Raw genomic sequence first — 22,120 nt, 5'->3', positions numbered from 1 at the left:
GGTGTGTGTGTGTGTGTGTGTGTGTGTGTGTGTGTATGTGTGTGTGTACACCAAACACCACAGGGAGACACCACAATTTGAGTACATTCTGGGGTGGGGAAAGATTTCCGGTGTAGCCATGAAGACCAAACACTTCCAAGTTCACATACCTACATACATATTCCTATACCTGAGAAATGTATAGCAGAGGAAGAGATGTATGTGTGTTATAAGTGCGTGTGTGTGTGTGTGTGTGTGTGTGTGTGTGTATGGGCTATACACATACCTTCGCGTAAAGAAATTCCTTTCTGCAGACAACTATCTCATGCAATGCAGTAAACACCCTAAAAATTCCAAGCCGCTCGTTATATCCCCCCATCTGCTTTCATGGCTCCAAGCCAGAATATAATGATGAACCTTAACTTCTTAAGGACAACTAACTTTTGTTTCTGGCTGTCTCAGGGGCTTCTGCCTTCCTCACTCTCACTTTCCTTCACTGTTGACACGCTTCTGTTAACTGGCTACCATCTGCAGGCCTTGATTTCATGCACGAGCAGTGGGATGCGTTTTCCTGTGCAACAAGCCAGCTTTGAGCCGCATTAGGTTTGTCATTATTCTCTCATTTCCCCCCTTGCACTTGTAACATTTCATCTCTTCCTGCCTTATTTTTTGTGAGCCACGGTGCACCCACATTATGGTTTATACATGATCTCTCTCCCTTTGAAGCCGGCGGATTTCAGAGCCCGCTCTCGTCAGGAGAAGAGCCTTGCGCCAATTTAGCAGGCTGAGGGCCCGGAGCTCCAACATCTCAATCTAAAGGGGGTCACAGGGTGGCACAAGTGAGTGTCAGCAAGAGCTGTTTAATTGCCAATCTAGGCTTCTCCATGGTGTTTAAAGTATAATGACCCATCACTTAATTCTGAGAAGCCCTGGCCCCGCTGCCGAAGAGAATGAATATCAAAGGGTGTTGTGGAACAGGGCAAGCTGCCTACATTCCCTGTAACTGCCATAAGTATAATAGACCCATACTTCTGTCGCCCCATTACCACAATAATGTATTTAATTTGCTGTATACTCTTTTTAACTAGCTGCCTTTCATAAGGCCTACCTGGGGAATCGGCCGCCTCCCCCCTGCACCTCGAGCCCCCTAAACTTCCCTCCCACCGTTCCCTTTCTTTCCTCCACCCCATGCTCACCTCGAAATCATTGGCTAACCTCCTAATGATAATTCAATCGATAAGCTTAACCTCAATCCCTATCCTACGATTACTGCACCGCTTTTAACCTCTGGAACGCACCGAAGGAACAAACACGAAAACCAATGCGTTCTATGCACGCTGCTTCGGAGGAGGGTGAGCTGTGGATTACAAGGTGCTCAGAAGCAGCTCTCCTCCTGGGAGGCTCCCTATTCGTTCCCAGGCTTTGCGAGGCTGTGATGACATCATTTAATGAGGATAACCTTCCTCTTCTCACTGGAGAAGAGGACCCACAAGCATTTTCCCGCCTAACCGATACTGGTGTGGATTTAGAAATTGAGATGATTTATCACGTATGGGACATGGATCTTTATTAGCTCCATGATACCCATGGCATAATTACAAACGTTAGAGATGCTACAGTTGGTGTTTCTTAACGACTGTGGTTCTTACTCTTTCCTCCACCAAAATCACTGTTTTGTAGGTAGGAAAAGAGGCATCTTGGCCTGCCTTCCAACCCTTCCCCTGGTCTTGGGTCCTCGTGCTGGCTACAGAGCTTGGGGGAAGAGCTTGGGGGATGGCATCTCTGCCATGTTCATGCTGATTTAATTAGGTGCCATCCTCAAAACGGATTAGTTGTTGCAGCCCATCAGGAAAGTCTAAACCTCCACCGATTTAATTAACTTGACTGAAAATCAGATGAACAGAAAATAAAACTATCATTAGGAGCAATTAGTGACTACTTAAACATACTGCTGCCAACCCGTTTGTAAATAAACTAGCAGTTGCTGAAAAATTAGCCAGAATTAATTAGAAGGGGGAAAAGGAGAACATGGGGATTAGAAAGATCTAGGTACACGTATGCAGGTATATGTGTGTATGTATTATATATACATTTATATGCTGAAAGATATGTGAATGTACACACGCGTATGACTTTTTAACTTGCAAACACTTATTAGCGCTACACAGGCCAACGTGGTCCCCACTGGCCGTATGTGGCTGCTAAGCCCCTGAACTGTGTCCAGGCCAAACTGAAATATGGCGCACGCGTGAAATACACAGCAGATTTCAAAACACTAAGTACAGAAAAGGTAAAACCTCATTAATAGTTGCTTTACAGTGATAGCATGTCAGAATGAATAATATTTTGCCTCTATTAGGTGGAATAAAATATATCATGAAAAATAATTGTCTGGGTTTTGTTTTCTCCTCCTTTGAAAAAATGTGGCTACTCCCCTATGTATATTCCCTACATATAAGGCCCACCTTCTATTTCTACCGGACACTGCTACTTCAGAGAGAGGTGTGTTTGGGTTGGCGGGGGAGTAGGGTGTCCTTTCTTATTGATGCTTAAGAGTCTGGAGCTTTGAAAAGACTGATAACCTTTCCTCCAATTCTTCTTTGTATAATAATAAACTTACCTGAACCCTTTCCTTTCTTACCAGGTTTAGGGCAACAGAGAAGTAACACTTTAAAAAGCTCTACACGTCCTAATTACTTCTTCCTGCCTTCTTAAGTTTTCCTTTTTTTTTTTTTTTTTGAAATATATTGACTCAGAAATTCAACCTCGAAATTCTGCCATCATCTACCTGGGAAGTTCAGGGCAATTTTTCAGTATTTTCTAGGAGGAAAGCCTAACGCACTGTGGGTCTTATACCCTTAGAACTACACGTGGCAGCAGTCCCTGGATGGTCTGGAAGCATCTAGAGAACTTTCTGAGAAGTGACCCATGGCCTTGGTTGAACGCCCTCTTTCTTGGAACTCACCTGGACATGGAAGCGTTGACAGTCAGAGCTGTGGGGTAGGGGTGACGGAATCCTCCTGTCGTGATGGGGTACACTGGCTGACCTTGCCTACAAAGAGGGGGTACACAGTGAGAGCATGCAAACAGGGGCGGAGGTGGGGAAAAGGAAAAGAAGAAAAAAGGAAAAGTTCTCTCTGCACAGTAAGCTTTATTCTCATTTTCTCAGAACAAAAATCTTGGGGATTGTACAGGAAGGATCAAAGGGAAGAAACACAGAACAATTTGAATACCATAAATCTGATAGGAATGGCTAATTAAATTTTATAACCTTTGCTTATGTCAATAGAGACCCTCTCCCCAAGCTGAAACTAGGTGTTTTGTTGTAATAATTAAAGGCGAAGTCTCGCTTGCTTTAATGGAGCCATCACACTAATTGAGGGCTACACATCCAAAGGAAAACAATAATGAATGTAAATTTATACCAAAATAAAGTACAGTGAATCAAAGGACTTCAGTTGCGCTTTGGGCCTCTTTCAGTATTTAGATCTCGGTGAGAAAACATTAAATTAACAGAGCTTAATTTGTAGCCTTTTGTCAAATTAACAAGTGTTGACAAGAGTTACCGGGGGGAGAGTCCCCAAGAAGAATTGTGGGTAACCAATAGACAATCACACCTCATTACAATAATTAAAAAATACAGCAACATGCAAAGTAGCATCCTCATGAAAGACACACAACTTTTTCTGACAGAGGGTTGTCTGAGTTGGCTATTCCTTTTTATCTATCCTTCAAATCTCTCTCTATCAGCCGAACGGGGCAAGTGATGACTGAGGACTATGGGAGGCATGGTCCCACCCACTGAAGAAGAAATAGGACACACATTCCCATCCACGTCCACCCTCCCTAACAAGACTAAGGAGCAAAAAATAAACAGAAACTCGGCCCAGGGCTGGTATTTAGCACAGCTACTGCATAATACAAGACGGGTTTTTTTGTTGTTTGTTTGTTTTTAAAGTGTAGAATATGCTCAGCTAGAGAAATCAGGGTAGAACTGGGGGAGAGGAGGTGAACCCCTCCAAAACTGTATCTTCTTTAAGGCTATAAAAGTATGTCTTCCCCAAGACCCAAACTTGAGAGTTTTACCAGGAATTATTCCTGTTAAGATTCAATAAATTGTCCTGTGTTTTTTAAAGAGTAGAGATCACCGATAAACGCGGAGAAATATATATACGAAAGCGCAGCCCCATAAAACACATATTACACACATGCACACAAACACGCACACACAGAATTCTTACGACATTAAAGGCCTTTCTACTGTGATTTTTAAAACACACACATTTTTTAAAGTTAACTAAGCAAGGTTAACGGGTGGTACTATAAAAGCAAGCCCGGGCGACAGGAAGACAAATTGTAAAAGGCAGTTTGATGATCTGGGCGCTGCCAGGACCTAGGGTTGACAGGAAGGCCCCACATGCCGGAGTGAGGATTCCAGCTGCCCCGCCCGCTCCCCTCAAAATTAGATGAAGCACTCCACATGCAAAGACTCTCAGAGAGATGCTGGTTGAGTAACATGGAGCTTCTCAATAGACACAAATTTCCACTGTGGTTGTCAATCTTGGGAGTGATGGTTGGGATGGGGGGTGGAGTTATAACCCCCCACTCCCACCCCCAGATTTCAAAACTAGGCTGTGGCTGTACCCACTCCCCTGCTGCCTCAATCCAATGACAGGACTCCAGTTTGGGCTGCCACCAGCAGAAGAGCCATGATCAGCTTCACAGGGGAGAAGCCCTCGGAGTCTTCTGCAATTCCCAAAGTACCTTATGGGTACCTTTGTTCACAGAGAAGAACCTAGGGCCTTTGGGGACCATGGGTTCAGAGCGCCAAGTATCAACAGCCTTTTTCTTACGTCATCCACCTGAATGGCTACTGACTTGCCTGCTTTTCCACAGGGCACTTCAGCAAGCAACTTCCCCATGACCTCCCACCCACTGCCCTCCCTCCCCAACTCTGTCTTCTGCGAACACAAACATACATGCACAGAATAAATAATAAGCATGTGCCCATGTGAGAAGCAAAAAAGGAAATTAAAAAATGGAACTCCTTACTGTGGTACTAACCATCCTAGCGGATGGGGGATTTGTCCTACAGCGCCGGGCGATAGCGGGTAATATGGAGATATATCTGGAGGGTGCGGAGGCCGTGGGATTCCTGAGAGAAGAAGCAGAATTTTAGGTACAAGAGAGGGAGAGAAGGAAAGAGAAACTGTCAGGTGATGGGAAAAGGTAAAGGATAAAGGGAGACATTGCCTCTGTAATCCTAGCATGAGGTTCTTTTCACGATTCTGATCCTAAGAACTTGTCGGTAAGTTTCATCTCATTATCCCTCTGCCGCAGCTTGAAAAGTTTCTCTCACTCTAGACGGATCATACACTGGCTAAATGCAGACAAACTCAGAAAATGCCAGCTTGGGTATTTCTGCCTTATGCGATTGGTATGATTATTTGAATTGAAAAAAAAAAAAAAAGAGGGCTTGCCTGGTGGCGCAGTGGTTGAGAGTCCGCCTGCCGATGCAGGGGACACGATGCCGATGCATTGTGCCCCGGTCGGGGAAGATCCCACATGCCGCGGAGCGGCTGGGCCCGTGAGCCATGGCTGCTGAGCCTGCGCGTCCGGAGCCTGTGCTCCGCAACGCGAGAGGCCACAACAGTGAGGGGCCCGCGTACCCCCAAAAAAAAAAAGAAAAAATCTAAAAGGGTTGGCACATAGTAGGAGGGGATCAAGTAATATTAAATCCCTTTGTCCTCACAACTTGTCCCTTCCCTCTTTCCTTTTAATTCTAATGACTTACCTACATGAGTTACTCCTCCGGTTTCTAATATACTTTTCGAGTTATGGCTTTTGAAAGGTTACCCGTGCCTTCTTTCAAAAAAGTTAATTCTGTTTAAATGTGTCCAACTCCACTTTGAAGATGAGCTGTAGGAGACACTCACACAATGCCTTGGCATCTTATCCAAGGCAGAATCTGAACTGAACAGACCAGGAGATGTTGGAGGCCTGGTCCACTCAGTTCTAGAGCCTGGTTTTCTAGAGGACCAAGTTGCCTGCGTGAGTTAACCCACCCGCTGACTGGGTACTGCTGGACCACGGGGGCTGAGGAGTGAGTTCTGAAGGCCTGTGCCACCGTACACTTATTAATTCCACAGGGACACATCCTGCAATCGATCCTTAGAAATCAAGAGCGCTGGGAGCAATTTGGACCCAGAGGAGCAGACCCACGCAGCTCAAGTGGGAAGCAAAATGAACAATTCCTCAGAATTGAAACAGTATTGAAGGGCATGAGCTGCCTGTTCGCGGATGAAAACTATTTCATTTTTTTTTTAATTCTTTCAGGAAGCTTTTAATCTGTAAATTAAGCCTCCCTGGGTGACATTTTCATGCAGACATTGCTTTCTCTCTATTACAAAAACCAAACAGATTAGCTGGGCTTGGACCCTACACCGAGCCATTCGCACACTTGAAAGAACATTTGCGGAGGAAAAGTAAACAGTCCGCAGACGTTAATCATATGCTTTACGATAACCATTTAAAAGCTATTCCCTGTACTACCATTATTTAAATGAGACGTTGAAGCTGCCATTCACTCGTGGAGCCTGGGGCCGGCTGGCAGCCTCCTCCAGCGGGCCAAGCACCAGGCTCGGTCCCCCACGAGCACAAAGGGGGCTCAGAAGCTGGTGAAAGCCAGCTCATGTGTGGCTTCATTCAGGGGCAGCCAAGGCGGCCTGAATAGGCAGTCTACCTCAGCTCAACACCAAACAATTCCCTCCGACAAAGTGACATGGGAATAGCCATTCTGAATCCATCCTTGTAATTAACTAGCTGGGAAGAGAAACCAACCCCAGCCAGTGCATCGCCCAGCCAGAAAGATACACCCTTGGCCTTAGCTGCTCTCCCAAGACCACCCCGCCTTGTTTTATATCTTGTTGCAGGGGAGCTATAAGTAACCTCGCCTTCTCCCTCTCTCCTCTTTAGGGAAAAAGCACGTGGGGTGGAAAGGAGGGACACGTATAAAAGCTGGAGTAATGTGGCATCTTCTGCCTGTTCCGTGATGCAATGAGGAAACCATGTTGGACTTGGGTCTTCCCATCTGCAAAACGGGCTTGATAATAAATACCTAGGGTATTTCAGGGGAGAAAGAACTCAAAGAAATCAGCAAACAGAATGCAGAACCCAGTGATGTGGTCCCTCGAGGCTGCACCAAGTCATCGTCAAGTGACTATAGTCCCTTAGCCACCAAGGAACTGGGGCTTCAGGGAAACACGCTGTTGGGGATCTTACACTCCCAAGGAGCTGAGGAGGAGTCCATGACATGCCTCCAAAACTATTACTGCCTCCGAGTCTGTTTGAGGCTCTTGGAGTTATAAGCCACTCCTAAGAATCACCCAGTGACTCACAGCCAGGTCCCCAACACAGCCCCTGCAGGTGTACCCGGAGCTCTAAAGAGATCCTTAGAGCTGCAAATGGACTCCTCCAAAGGGAAGGAGAGATCCACTCCCTCACCAGGCTCTGGCCGCCCTGAAGGGTTTCCTTGTCAATATCCGGGAGAGGAATGAGAGCCTCTCCATCACCACTGCAGCCAGTCCCCAAGTCAACATCCCTCCCCAGCGGGTCCTCTGGTGGCCCTGAGACCAGCACACTCTCTTTGCACCCAAGCACTCAGCCTACCTGTTTTGGGGTCTACGTCAGCTGGTAAGTGTGGAGGTGGGTTTCCCGGCGTGAAGTGTTCATTGCTGTACGTGATGAGAGGCGTGAGAGGGTGGACATGGTGAGGGTGCTGCACAACCGGTACTTTGTTCGACTGTGGGGAGGGAAAGAACAGAGGAGGACACCGTCACGCCAGTTCCGACAGCCCAGGACTCCCGACCCTCAGGATGCCCTGACCACTCCCCACGCCCTCCCAAACCTGGACTTTGTAAGACGCAGTCAACTCCGCCCACCGCCCTGGTCCATGTACTAAAATACCAGACAGCTGTGATTCCGCTCTCTGGGTAGGTGCACCTCAGTCTTTACCTCCCCCCTGGGCCTGGCTTCCTACTGTGTTCCTGCAGGTGGCGGGGAATCTCCTACCCCAGGGCCCACGGGGAGGGACCTTCAGGAGGCAGGCAGGCTTCACAGGGGACCGGCTAGGGAAACCCTTGGTTACAAGAAACCTGGCAGGGCCCTAATCCCACCCACCCAGCCTCCTTATCCACCACCCCAGGCTCTGAACCCCTCCTGGCCCCTTAGAACCAGTGGGCAAACTACAGTCCTTTACAGACAGCCAGGATAGGATGAAAAGCCTCACTCACGGTCTGGTTGGGAGTGTGAACTTTACCAGAAAGCTCTACACTGCCAGGCGAGCACCTGCATGTTTTATGCACATACAGCATCCCAGGTTCGTGAGGAATCTCATTAGGAAGTCGCGGGGAACGCTAACAGATTAACTGGATGGTGATGAATTGGGCTAATAAAAGGTATGTACGCATTTTACAAATGGGCAGTTCTAGAAAACAAAGTACAAGGCATTTCTACGTCTGGGAAGAGTTGCTAGGTGGAGAGGAGAAAAAAATAAAAAGAAAACCATTTTAAAGACTTTCCTAGTTGCAATGACCAGACCTTCCCAAATTATCTTCTGCTCCTTCCCCCACCCCAGTCTCCACCACCCCCTCCCCGGTCCACTATGAGACGCTATAACTCAGCCCAGCAAGATCACAAAGAAAAACTTAAGCTGAAACAAGCGAACTACTGGGCCATTTACCGAGAGTAATCCAATTGCAAAAAACCCTATTCCCCATAGAGGATTTTCACTAAAATCCTACAACAGGGACATTTAACCAGATTAGGTACCAGCAAAGATAAAGAGGCTAGTATTAGATGATGAATGGATTAGAGTCAAGTTTCATTTTAGAACGTGTCTTCATTTCCTTTTATTACTTTTAGGAAGGCACAGCTTGCATTAACATCAAGGAAAAGGAATTGCATTAAAAGAAAAGAAGGAAGGTTCAAGTGCTGCCCACTAGCGCCTCTTGAGTTCAGGGACCACCAAGCAGTTAGTTCTCTCTGTTTTCCTTCTTGTCCTTTTTTTTTTTTTAATGGGTGAAGAAAGAAGGGCTGTGATATAGTAAGAGTATTTCTTACCACAGTTAATTGTGGGGAGGGCGTTTTAAAAGGCTCTTCTAACTTTTTCATGGGTATGTTTGGAAAGAAAAATATGGCTTTCCTAAATGCTCCTGGAAAAAAACACAGAAAAAGAAGCCAACACGCCCAACAGCCGGGTTTAATGATTTCTATAAACAACTGGACACTTTCAGAGAAAGACGGTAGCTAGTGGCTCATGGGAGACTTGTATCGTGAGCTATCATTTTGCAATCACAACATCGAAATTAAAAGCACCCAGTAACACTTCCTTCGTCAGCAGCTATGAAGGTCTGGACATGGCCCAAGTCAGCTGAGTGAAGGGCAGCCACTCCAAGGCCAGTGCCAGCATCTCCTGGTCATGCACTGAGGAGTCTTTCAGGAACCATTTCTGTTTCGGACAACTTGAAAAATAACCAACAAATAAGCTCTCACTGTGTGCTGGGGTGGACAGGGAAAAGAGCAAGAGACAAAACCTATCAGATGGAGTGGAGACCATTAGGAGGAAAGGAAAATGACAGTTGCTGCCTTCTAGAAGTTTTCTATCTGGTTGGAAAGACACACACCCGCTGAAATAAAAGAAAGCAGACCAGGGCTTCCCTGGTGGTGCAGTGGTTAAGAATCTGCCTGCCAATGCAGGGGACACGGGTTCGAGCGCTGGCCTGGGAAGATCCCACATGCCATGGAACAACTAAGCCCATGCGCCACAACTAGTGAGCCTGCACTCTAGAGCCCGCGAGCCACAACTACTGAAGCCCGCCAGCCTAGAACCTGTGCTCCGCAATAAGAGAAGCCACCGCAGTGAGAAGCCCGTGCACTGTAACGAAGACCCAATGCAGTCAAAAATAAAATAAATAAGTTAAAAAAAAAGAAGAATCCGCCTGCCAATGCAGGGTACATGGGTTCGAGCCCTGGTCCGGGAAGATCCCACATGCCATGGAACAACTAAGCCCATGCGCCACAACTAGTGAGCCTGCACTCTAGAGCCCGCGAGCCACAACTACTGAAGCCCGCCAGCCTAGAACCTGTGCTCCGCAATAAGAGAAGCCACCGCAGTGAGAAGCCCGCGCCCCGCAACGAAGAGTGGCCCCCACTCGCCGCAACTAGAGAAAGCCCGTGTGCAATAACAAAGACCCAACGCAGCCAGAAATAAATAAATAAATTTATTTTAAAAAAAGAAAAGAAAGCAGACCAGTCCCAGACAGTTTAAAATAAGTGTGGAGAAACTGTGGGACCCGTGGGAAGAACCACAGATAGCCCAAGGGAGGGAAGATCGTCACTTAGGAGTCTGAAGGACTTCCAGGGAACGAGGCCACCACAAGCAGTGGAAGAAAGCAAGTGTATAAACCTGTGATGGGAAAAGGGCAGTGAGACTTGCATTCCCCAGCTCTGCTCGAGTCAAGCATCTCTCAGGGTGCTTATCACGAACTTGGATCCCTGATACTAAGAAATCTCTCAGGAGGGACCTGATTCGGTAGGTCTGGGCTCAGGACCCACGCATCTTGGGTCTGCCCATGGAGTTACCACAGGTGTCTCTTCTGTTTAGCCATGACCCCTAGACCAGAGAACCACGAGATCCCAGACAAGCACAAACGTTAAGAGACTTGAGTCCTAATCATGAAGTGTGTCCTAGTTCTGACAGAATCCATGGAAAGGGCTTAGTGCAAAACCTGCCACATGGTAAGCACAGGAAAGGTGGCTTATCATTGTTGCTATTTTTGTTGTTCGGGAGAAGCTGCCCGATGGCACGGTTCTGTTTGCGGTTCAGAAGTGCATATTCCATGGCTGTCTTCCAAGCAGGAAACACTGGGGAGACCCTCTTTCTCTACCTGTCCACTGAAGGACGAAGATATAGCATTTGGGCAACAGTGAAGTTCACACATATGTGAGAAAAATGCTCCCTCTTCCTGTTAGATACGTGTATAAAGGGGATTCTAACAAAAGTTGGACACCTGTTCTGACTGCCATCACTCTCACATTATTTTGTACATCTCAGCCTACTAGTCAATTAGTCTCTTCCTGTTCAGTCAAAACTCTGTAGCATGGGGAGGGGTGGTCAGAGGAGGGTAAAGGGATCTGAAGTTTTAACTGCTGCCTGGCTTTGGGATGGGGGGATGCAGGGACCACTGGGACATGGAACTCTTCTGATGTGACTGCATGACAGGCAAGTCCCTAGAAACAATACAATCACACGGCTCTCCAGGCTGGCTGGTTCCTAAGCAAGTGCAGGGAGACGCAGTCATACGTGTAGAAACCAGGGTCTAATTGCCACTCCCACTGAACCTGCCTGTACCTGGACTGCTTTTATGATGGGAGGACGTCCTTCTAGAAAATGCCCATGTCTCTCCAGCCTCAGATCCCCACAGTCCCTTCTGTCTGCACCATATTATGTCCACTGCTGGGGTCGCAATAACCTTTCTTGGTGCCACCATAGCTAAGTCCCTGAAGGACAAAGACTATGTGTTGCAGACCTTTGTGTCCCCTGTAATGCCCAGCCTGTGGGAGTGGGGGGCACACTCTCATAAACTGCATAAGAACCACCAACTTGCAACAGTAAGCATCGGAAGAAGAGAAGGACAGACAGAGCCAGCCTCACAGATTAATTCAGTAAATGTCGCTGCTCTTAAATGGCATCTACTCAGAATCACAGAGTAGAGCTGGGGAGGTAGAGAGCACTTCAGAAACCGTTCAGTCCAATACCTTATTACCACAGCGTCTTTAAAAAATGGTTTTAGAGCCCACTGGCTTGCACACGGTGACCAAGAGTGAAGTCTGAGAATTCCAGGAAGACTCGGGTTTAAATCCTACTTCAATCCAGCTGTGTGACCTCTCACGGGCCTTCGTTTCTGTGTAAACTCCGGATGAGAACTGTGTCTACCGACCAGGGTTGTTGTGAAAATTAAAAGAGATCACGCCTGCAAAGTGCGTATCAGCACAGTGCCTGGCACGTCCACACATGCCGTGCAAAGAAGCTTTGAAAACTACAGTCCAGTGAATACTAACAACGAGGGACCAGTGAAGGTGACGTCTGCTACCCCTCCGGTCTCTTGTCATTAAAGTCACAGGGGGCAACGCAGTCACAGACCGCACTCCTTACTGCAAAGGCAAAGATGTGCACGGCGGGGCAAGAGTACACGGATGTCCTGCAGCCACCCTCCCTCAGGTGCACGCCCTGCTTAAAAATGCGATGTTTGGTCCATAAATGTATTTTATTATGTCTTTTGAGAAAAGCCATCACCTTATTATGCTAATAAATAACACTGCCACAGAAGAGTTGAAGGTTAAACAAGAATAGCCGATGACAACCAAGGTCCTTCCAGAATCAGGGGGAGGGCCTCGACGTGGGAGCTGATATAAACGAAACACGGAACCACCACCCAAATAGCAAATGTCCCTTAGACTTTCCCCTTCGCTACGAACAGCTCCCACTTCTTTAAAGAGGTCTTTAAGGATTGTGTTCAAAACTGTACAAACCTAAGAAAATTCAGATGTGAAAAGCACCTTTTGTGAGGGACACGGAAAACCTTCCAGAAATGCATCCGGAATCTAAATTAAAGCTACAATGTCTGCTGGGAGTGTTGGTGGGGTAAACAGGCTGAAATATGTACCTCCTCCCTCTTTTATCTTTCTACGGAGCCCAGTGTTCAAGGCAAGTAACTGTAACATAAAACTAGGTGCCTCTTAGGCAAGCGCTTTATCTAAATATTAAATATGTCTTCAAAACTACCCAGGGGTGCGAAATCAGGGACAGCTAACTAAAGTTCAAGGTTGTGAGAGTGGCAATCATGGGAGGCTGCATGGAGAGCTTAAGCTGCTGCAAGTTAAGCCTGAAAGAATACGATGAGCACTGGGAATCTCTGAGCCACAAAAAAGCAGCAAACATTCCTAAAATATTCCACACAAGGTCAGGGAGTTAGGCCATAGTTGCCCATACACACCAGCACTACCGGCGCCTGAAACTCACCCAGAGCGCCACTCAGGACCCCTTGCCTAGACAGTCCTCTGACCGAGACCTCTCTGGCTCACACCAGCGCAGCTCACAGCTGCTGATCTAATGGAGCCTGTGTTGAGTGTGACAGACTTTATTCAGTCCTCACAAAGAAACCTACGAAGTAGTTGCATTTGTCATTAGCTCACCCGGCAGGTAAGGAAACCTGTCCCAGGTCACAGGCTTTGCGAGCTCACCTGTCCGACTCTACCTCCTGCTGCTGTGTCTGCAGAGACGAGCCCTGGGACGGGGTTCACTGCCAGGTGGGGCAGTGAGCGGCACCCAGGAAGCCCAGCCTGGGCCAGCCTTCCCAGCTGGACATAGATGCTTCAGGCCTCATAAGGGGATCTGTCCCCCATACTCCCCACCTGCCAGTCTCTGGAACCTAGACCAGTTCAGCACACAATGCTCCCGCCATCCCCCAATTAGGAGTAGCTCAGGGCTCCCCGCCTCAGCCAGGCACACCCCTGCTATGGAGCACGAGGCATCTTTAGCAGGGGTTTTTACACCATGTGGCGGATTACGGAGGGAGGGGTGTAAAACATTTAGTGGCATGTTTCTGCTTCTCAAATACAGACACACAAGCGATATCAGGGCCCAGCAGGACTCTGGTGATAGACGTGGTCGGTTCTGGCAGCAAAGAAAAAGTCAGCTAAAAACCCGAACTTATTAAATGAAGGAAACACCATCTATTTAAAAGGAACCAAAATCCTCATCTGACTTTAAATTATTGAGGCTTTATGTTTTCTACCTGGAGGAATGGCTGTTACTCATTTCTCCCCCGGTTCTGTTCATCAGGCCCTATGGGTTTTGAGCACTGAATAGTGAAATTAGAAAGAAAAGGTCCTTTAACAGCCCTCGAAGCACACAAAGCCTTTCCACCCAAAGTATTCATCCTACTGCAGCAGGAGGAGTGGGGAGGGGGCACCCCCTGTGGCTGACCTTTGACCCCTCGAGAACCCTTAAGCCCGGTGTTCTGGCCGTGCCACCCTCATCGCCGAGCGCCCACACACCCGTCCACCAAATGTTGCTCTCGATCAGGAACCCGGCAAGTGAAAGAGTGATTCAGGCCCTTCTAGATCCCCCTGCTGGCCCTCCTCTCACCCCAACCCCTCCACCTTCTCTAACTGTGGGGAACCCAAAGGGAATGAAAGCTCGCCATTCACCCCGCAACCTATTAATCAAGAGACGTTGAAAACAAATAGAGCCATTGCTAGCCCTGGCCTCTCGGGTGGCCGGCCCTCCTCTTCAATACTCCCCTATGGCTCTCCCTTTCTGAAGAAGAAAAATGGGGCCAGAAAGCGCCTTTACGGGGCCAGCACAATAAAACAAAAGCAGCACAGAGGAGCATTTGTCAGCCTTCTCCCCTCCCCAGGGTGGATATGAAGGGTCTCCAGAGTCTCAGATGACCAGCCCTCCCAGGGTCTGAAATCAGCATCAGGAAGGGACACTGTTCACTCAAGGTTTACACTGAAAAATGGGTTTATGGCTCATCTCTATGCACTTTTTTCCAGATGCCACTTACTATGGCTGCACCAAGGTCAATGGCGACTAGTGAAACGTTAATAGACGCTGCTAGTCACTGGAGTCATGGAGCGCAGATGAGAAGGAGGGGCTGGGATGAGGAGAGGCTGTTTCTTCCTCATCAACAACCCCTTGTTGACTCAACTAGTCTTATTTTTTTGGGCTATGAACCAGAGTGGAAGGGTCAGCGATGGTAACCTTCCTGCCTAAACAACCCACTGACTGCATCAACAAAGGAGCAGCCACTTCCGTTACTGGGATGATGACGTCAGGGAGGAGCCTGTATCCAGGCCGGTGCGCACAGCCTCACTTATCTGCTGAGCATCTCGCTACTGTATCCCGTAAACCTCCTGCATGCACAGAGGGGAAGGGTGGCGGGCGGACATCCACCACGGCCTGAAGGGCTGCTTTCCACCCTTTACTCTGCCCCTCTCCCCTCACAGCTGTCCGAAGCCCAGCCAGCGAGGACCCACCTAGTGCAGGCGCTGTTCATGGTTGGGCACTGCTCCACTCTAAGGCCTTGCCCCCAGCTAAGGGGGCACTGTTTCCCTGGGCAAGACTTCTACTGATGGCTACAGCACTGCCTGTTGGAAATAATAAATAACACCGAGAAAGTTTTGCTTAAAGAAATGAGGTGGTTAAGAGAAAGGAGGTCTACCTATGAGATGCAAAAAAGAAACACCCATTCTGCAACTATAGCCTGTATCACCCTGCATCACCCAGCCTGCATCACCTGGCCTGAATCCTGTGCACATAAGGCTGCAAAGTTATAGCTTCTACAACCACCAGAGCCTGACACTCAGGGTGCTGCTTATTTGTTTTGTGAATCATCAATGGCTGACTTCTTCTCCCTCCCCGCCGCAACCCTTCTTTCTCTGGAATCAAATCCATTTAGACAGCAAGAAGAGGGAGAGAGAAGATTCTCCCAGCCGTCTATGAAATTCTGCCGACTCACAGTTCGTCCTGTACTCACACAGGCATTAAAATTCCTCGTGCAGGGAAATGATTGAACAGGGCAGGCAGGGAGAGAGTAAATGTGCAGCCAATTTTCATCCACATTCTCATACACACATGCATATACATAGAACTAACACAAACCATCCTAAGCTCTTGGCCTTTCTTGGGGTGTTTTTGGGGTTTTTTTTTCTTTGTCTGTTTGTTTGTTTTGCCCCTTCTATAATATAACAACCCGGCGGGTAACACACCAAACAGATTGCCAAGCATTAAGGGTCTAAGGGGCCAAATTCAGCTTTTCTTAATGACCTTTTCTCAATCCCCCAAAAGGGGGAGGGGAGGGTGGGAGGGGGGCTGGAGGTGTTAGGGTGGGGAGTGGACACACGAAGGGGAACACTGAAACCTTGAAAATAAAGATGTGCTCCGGCTGCCTGGCTTTGTGAACGTCGCAGCCAAGGCCCAACCCAGCAGGGCTGTGCTTTCACAGGCTCTTGAACAATTACTTCCAGTTAAGTTCATTAAATATAATTCATTTCCACTCATTCTCATTTATTTTCCAATAAAAAGAAGGCATCCCATTGTGCTTCCCCCAACTAACCTTTAAAGCACTTGCGAGCTTAAGTCTTGGCCCGCCCAGTCCAGGCTCCCCCATGACCAGTGAGTTCCCAGGGTTTTCTTCCTGCCTGCCACAGGATCCCGGAGGGGAGTGAGGGGTACGGCGGCACAAGGGGGCCCTCTGACCATCTTAATCCTCCACCAGGTCTCAGAAATGAGGACCAGCCGCTGCACCCTGAAATAATTCCCCAGGAAAGGCAACCTCCACCCTCCCGCGAGATATTTTTCTACTACTTGGGCATTAAATGATTAGCGTTAGCATAATCAATCTTGTTAAGTGTCCGAGTTTGCAGGGAATGTTTGGGACTTGGGTAAGAGAGTACAGCTGTTTCTAGCAGAGCCGATTTTCAAAACAGAGCCAGGAATAAAACTAACCTATTCCAAATGAAGAAATCCAAAAGCTCAAATTTAAAACAACTTTTAAAAAAATAATGATTTCCAGACCATCTCCCCCCGCAAACACAACAACCCCAAATCTAGGGATTCCTAAATAAGATGGAAAGGAAATCACCAATTTTGATTTAGAATAAGTTTTAAGTACATAATGGTTATTACATCCTGGGGATTTCAAGAAAGAAGCAGTGAACAAAATCTGATACCACCTTTCTAATGTATTTATAATGAACAGCTGTATAAAAATGTCTTTCGTATTTCTTAAACACCCTGCGCCTAACTTTCCAATCTAGATGGTATTTGAAAACCATGCCTGTTACATGAGTCTGATAAGTTTCCTTCAGAGAGCAGGTAGATTTCTCTCTAGCAACAAACAAGTGAACCGAGAGGAGGGATGGACATTTTCACGGGGCCCACGGATACAAATGGCCAAACCTCAGATTTGGCAGGAATTCAGCAAAGAGAGACTAAAGAGAAGACGAAAGCAAAGGCAAAACTGCATTCTTCTGCTCTATTTTGCCCCGTTAGTGTCCCAAACGTGGGCATTCTTTAACAGACATCTATAGCCTCCATAAACGATATATGTAAAAGGGCGCGGAAATTCAGCGTGGTAAGGAGGACACAGCACCGCTACCCCCTCTGAATGCAGCTGTCGAAAGTTTAAGGTAACATGGGAATGACCCAAGCAAAGTTCACTTAAAAAAAAAAAAGCCTTCGAATGTGTGCAGAAGTATGTAATCTGGAGGGCATGTCAGGATTTCATCACATAACAAAATATTGCAGAAGGAAAGAATTCCATGACATAGTCAACCAGGCCTCCACCATCCCCAAACCACAAAGGGGAGGTTTCCCTAAACATACAAGGTTGCAGGCTCTGTTGCTTCCAGAAAACACGGAGGCAGCAGCCTGTTGTGACAATACAAAGATCATAATATCTGTATCATCAGAGTCGGGAATTTACCCTTTCAAAGGAACTCCCTTCCCATAAGCCATAAAGAATGGAGGTTTCCCCATCCCCAAAGCAGCAGGACCGCTATGAAGTAACCCCAAGTAATTTGAGTAAACAAAGGTCTGGAACCTTTCAGGAATCTGGAAACGGGAGGCTGTGCTGGGTGGGAAATTTGTGGCAACACAATTTGTACACTTGCAGTGCCAGCCTGCACTCTCTCTGCCACAATTCTTGACAGTTTACACAAGTGTACACTGAACTAGAAAGCTGCACGGAACCAGAAAGGAAAACCAAGACATACATCTGTCGTTCCTTCACGCTCAACCAGAGAACTATCTACCACCTTGATAGTTCAACACGACATACAGGATTTTAATTCATGACTTTGAAAACACAAGGACTCTTACGGTGTGTAGTATATTTCATTCCTTCTTCCCCCAAATATGGGATCTAAGAGCTGACTGACCACTGCAAATGTTTCCGTTTGGCCATTTAACAACAACAAAATAATAACGAAAGCAATAATAATGACAATTAAGGAATCGCCTCCGAATTCAAGAGAATGCTCTTAACAGCTCGTGGCAAAGGATTGGACCCGAGAGTTGAACACGGTATCCCGTATTCTAAGCCCCAAACTGGTATTGCAAAAGGGCCTTCTTCCTAACCATTAACAGCACAATAGGCGGTCATCAGTCTCTTGCTCGGGTTTCCAAAACACATTTTATATTAAGTTTACAAAATACAAACACTGCAAGCAAGACTGGAGCCCTAAAAGGCCAGCAGCATCTAAATTTGGAGATTGAAAATAAATACAACCAAAGACAAAGCAACAGAAAGTTAGCATTAAATATGAAACCACAATACACGGTTTACATAAGCCCTGCTACTGGAAAAGCCTTATAGCTCAAAAATGTCTCAAGCTTCCAAAGTATGCTCCTCTATGAGGGCATGTCATTCTTCCTTCTCTTTCTTCCAGTGGAGCCCACCCTGGTGGGTGAAGCGGAAAAAAATTATTTGTTAGAAGAAATCCCAAATCCCACCGCCCTTTTCCAGATTCCAGCTCACTTGCACTTGGGGAGCCAGGTCTGCATCGCTATAGAACCGTAAGGATTGTGATGAAAGTCAAGCTTTCTCTCCTCCCCATCTTTTTTTTTTCTTTAACCCTTTCCCCCCTCCCCCAAAAACCACTATGAAAAGTACACCGTGAAAGAGCACAGCTTGAGATGACCATTTATTCTTGTCTTGTTTTTCCTTCCCACCGTCTGAATTTTTTTAAAAAAAGCACAAAGGTTTAATGGTCAAGACCATAAGCAAGGACACGAACACACACACACACACACACACACACCCCTCACTACTCACCCAGCAATTCAAATTGAGGTGCCAACTGCCCAACTGGTGGAAGAGAGTGAGCCCAGAGGCCACCGTGCCTCCCTTCCCACTCAAATCTTCCATTCCCACTAAGATGGTATCCCTAGGGTACATAATAGCTTTGGTTTTCTTTCTCTCCACCTCAAAAAAAACTTTCTCTGTACCTTCAAGATGGGACTGGGCCAGCTTTTTTTCTCCTCCCTTATTGCTTTTCTCACTTTTCTTCTTCCTCCCAGCTTCCCCTCCCTTTATTCCTTTCACTTAAAGAGCTGAAAAAAAGCATCTTAAAAGATGGAGATGGCTCCCAATTTATGCCCTGGGGTACTCGGAACGATCACAATGCCTGCAGTTATTTCGTTGATTCTTCCCTGTCCACACACATGCCTCAGAAACCAAAAACAAAATAAAACAAAAGAAACCAAATAATCTAGTTCAACTGGTTGCAGATTAAATTTTTAAAAGTTAATGAAAAGAAATTGCTCCTAGTTTCTACTCTGTACCACTAGGAAATCCGTGAAGGAAGGGGGAAGGCCCATCTTCCCCAGCCAGCTCAGGGCACTAAGCAGACTTCCCCTCCCTCACCGGTTACCTTGGGCAGCAGGGACAGAGCTACCGCTAAGAGTAGCTAAGAAATTACGGTCAGCCGTGAGGGAAAATGATCAACCGAATGCAGTAGGCAGGCACTTTATCTGCAAGATTGTCAAATCCCTCAAAACAAATTTCTCAGGGAGAGGGCTGCCATGGGAGAGGGGGAGGGAGGGGGAAAGTGTATTTTCCTGTCACAGTGACACGGGAGTGACACTTGGTAGGGCCTTGCCAGCCACGCGTACACACCCCTCTTTTCCTTCCAGAGTAACAGACTGTGCCTGAAAGATTTTCAACTGACCTCTCTGGAAGCAGAAGAACGGAAGCTTCCTGTGTTCACTGGCATTCCAGTAGTCTGAAGGCTGACTTGCTTTTTTGATTGTGCTTTTTGTGTGGGGGAGAAGGGAGAGAGGAGAGAGGAGAGGAGGAGAAAGGAGAAAAGAGAAAAGAGAAAAGGCAATCCCTGAGTCCCACCAACCCGACTTACTTTTCTGGGGTCTCTCCTAGGTTCCAGGGCCAGGTACATGTGTGTGGGTTTAACTTAATTGGAGTTGAGAGACTCAGACATCATAGGCCTGAAATCGTCCTCTTTTCCATGAAGGAGGGGAGTGTGGGAGGGTGTCTGCTCCAGGAGGGGGTTAACGACACAAGAAAGTTGCAGAGGACAGAAGTCGCCCAGAAGACCTTTCAGGTCCTTTCCCACACCAAGTGTTAATTAAATCATTTCACCCTCTTCAAAAGCAAACACACAACTCTGATTTGCATGCAGGTAAGAAAACACCCCTACTGCCACATGGGATCCCGGCCCTGTCTTGCTTGAAGCAAGACTGGTGGCAAAGATTCGGTTTCTTCTGGCGCGAGACACCTAATGTACAGGAGATGTTTTTAATTTACCGACTCGACTGCCCAGCTGTTTATCTGCAAACCCACAGGGCTGTTTTCATGATGTTGGTCTTTAAGCAATCTGTTAATACACCAGACAAGTTAATAACCCTCGAGCCAGGCCCCACCCATCATACCCCCTTCTACAAAAAAACACAAGGGCTGGAAGGGCTTCAAGATAACAAAAAAGTGAGGCTTCTTAATTTTCTTCCTCTTCTCTTTTAAAATACTGCTCCGTGGCCCCTCTTTCTCGACTTATCCGGCCTTCCTGTGTAAGTGTCAGGCAGCAAGCTTTAAGGAAGGCCCTTAATACCAAAACAAAACCCTGCCATTTCCCTTTACATGGAGGTAACAAAAGCAATGAGGCTCCAGTTTGACAAGTAAAAAGCCCCAACACAGCCCCCTAATTGCCTTCCCTCCCTCTATTCACGTGGACCACCACACTGGGGCAGCTGCCTTTGTCACACATGCAATTTCTTAAGTAAACTGCAAGTTCCTTCCCCGCTGACGGACAGCTCCCAATCATTCAGCAACAATAACTCATAAAGGGCAGCCAACAGGATGGGCAACTTTGACTAGAAATTTATATTCTGGCTTTCTCAAAAGACAAGGAAAATGGAAACAGCAAGACGAGCCAACACATTCCAGACAGACCTCCTCCTCTGCAGCCACCTCCTCCTTAAAAAGGACAGGGAAATCTTGTGAATTTCTTCAAACTAAGTCCTCCTAGGAAACTATTCCCAGATATCTGCTGCCCCACTGCTCTGTTCCGAGGCGGTCCCCAAGGTGCCCCGTTGTCAGCAGTACACCCACGTTTAGAACATTTCCATTAAAAACACCCCACAAGGTGATCGAAGGCTGCAAAGTTCTGTGGGATTATTTTTTAAAAAGACGTCCTCAAACCAAAACCAAAACAAGAAAAGCCAAAAAAAAAAAAAAAAACCAGGAGATCTTCCTTTCAACATGCAATAAGACAACAGGAGGGGCTGCCCATTTATACCCCACCGTCCTCATCCACATCTTCAACAAAGTTCTGTTTTTGTTGTTTTAAATAAAGAAGTTTGAGATGGAGGTGAGAGGAAATGGGTCTTGGAAGAAAATATATAAAAAGTACAAAAATGCGGATCCTTTAGGAAAATATTTGGGGAGAGCCAGAGAGGAGGGGAGCCAGGAGGGTGGCGCGTATCAGAGGATTTAACTTGCTGGGGCGAAAAGAAACAACGGCCCCCCCTCCCAAATATTCACGTCCGAGTTAAACAATAATCATAAAGCATGTTTTTATAGTCGCGGGCTAGAAGTTCAGAATGAAAAAGTCATGTCATTTTCTTCTTTTCGTTGTGTGTGTTTAAGAGGAGTTAAAAAAAATTACTAAAAAGAGCAACTCCATCGGGCACCTTACCAGTCAAGGGACATCAATCTTAAAGTTTCTGCAAAGTGACAGCGAACCCTGCGGAGGCTGAGAGCAGGAGCCTGCAACGGCCTTGGACAAGCCGGGACGCGGCAGGGCTACAATAATCATAAAGCATGTTTTTATAGTCGCGGGCTAGAAGTTCAGAATGAAAAAGTCATGTCATTTTCTTCTTTTCGTTGTGTGTGTTTAAGAGGAGTTAAAAAAAATTACTAAAAAGAGCAACTCCATCGGGCACCTTACCAGTCAAGGGACATCAATCTTAAAGTTTCTGCAAAGTGACAGCGAACCCTGCGGAGGCTGAGAGCAGGAGCCTGCAACGGCCTTGGACAAGCCGGGACGCGGCAGGGCAGGC

At 47.0% G+C, this 22,120-nt stretch overlaps 1 protein-coding gene across 2 annotated transcripts in view; it reads right to left on the bottom strand.

Moving 5' to 3' along the window:
- The window catches only part of TCF7L2 (transcription factor 7 like 2), a 189,026-nt gene that overhangs the window by 17,866 nt on the left and 149,040 nt on the right, over positions 1–22,120 (bottom strand). For both annotated transcript variants that reach the window (XM_024756058.1, XM_024756059.1), the window contains exons 4-6: positions 7,648–7,780; positions 5,032–5,134; positions 2,945–3,031 (exon numbers count right to left, since the gene is read on the bottom strand). In XM_024756058.1, coding sequence (XP_024611826.1) covers positions 2,945–3,031; positions 5,032–5,134; positions 7,648–7,780 — 323 coding nt within the window. The remainder of the gene's footprint in view (positions 1–2,944; positions 3,032–5,031; positions 5,135–7,647; positions 7,781–22,120) is intronic.

Source organism: Neophocaena asiaeorientalis, unplaced genomic scaffold (genome assembly GCF_003031525.2).
Source record: "Neophocaena asiaeorientalis asiaeorientalis breed wild unplaced genomic scaffold, Neophocaena_asiaeorientalis_V1.1 scaffold85, whole genome shotgun sequence".
In the NCBI taxonomy this organism is placed as follows: Eukaryota; Metazoa; Chordata; class Mammalia; order Artiodactyla; family Phocoenidae; genus Neophocaena; species Neophocaena asiaeorientalis.
This window is presented reverse-complemented; position numbering and strand designations above follow the sequence as displayed.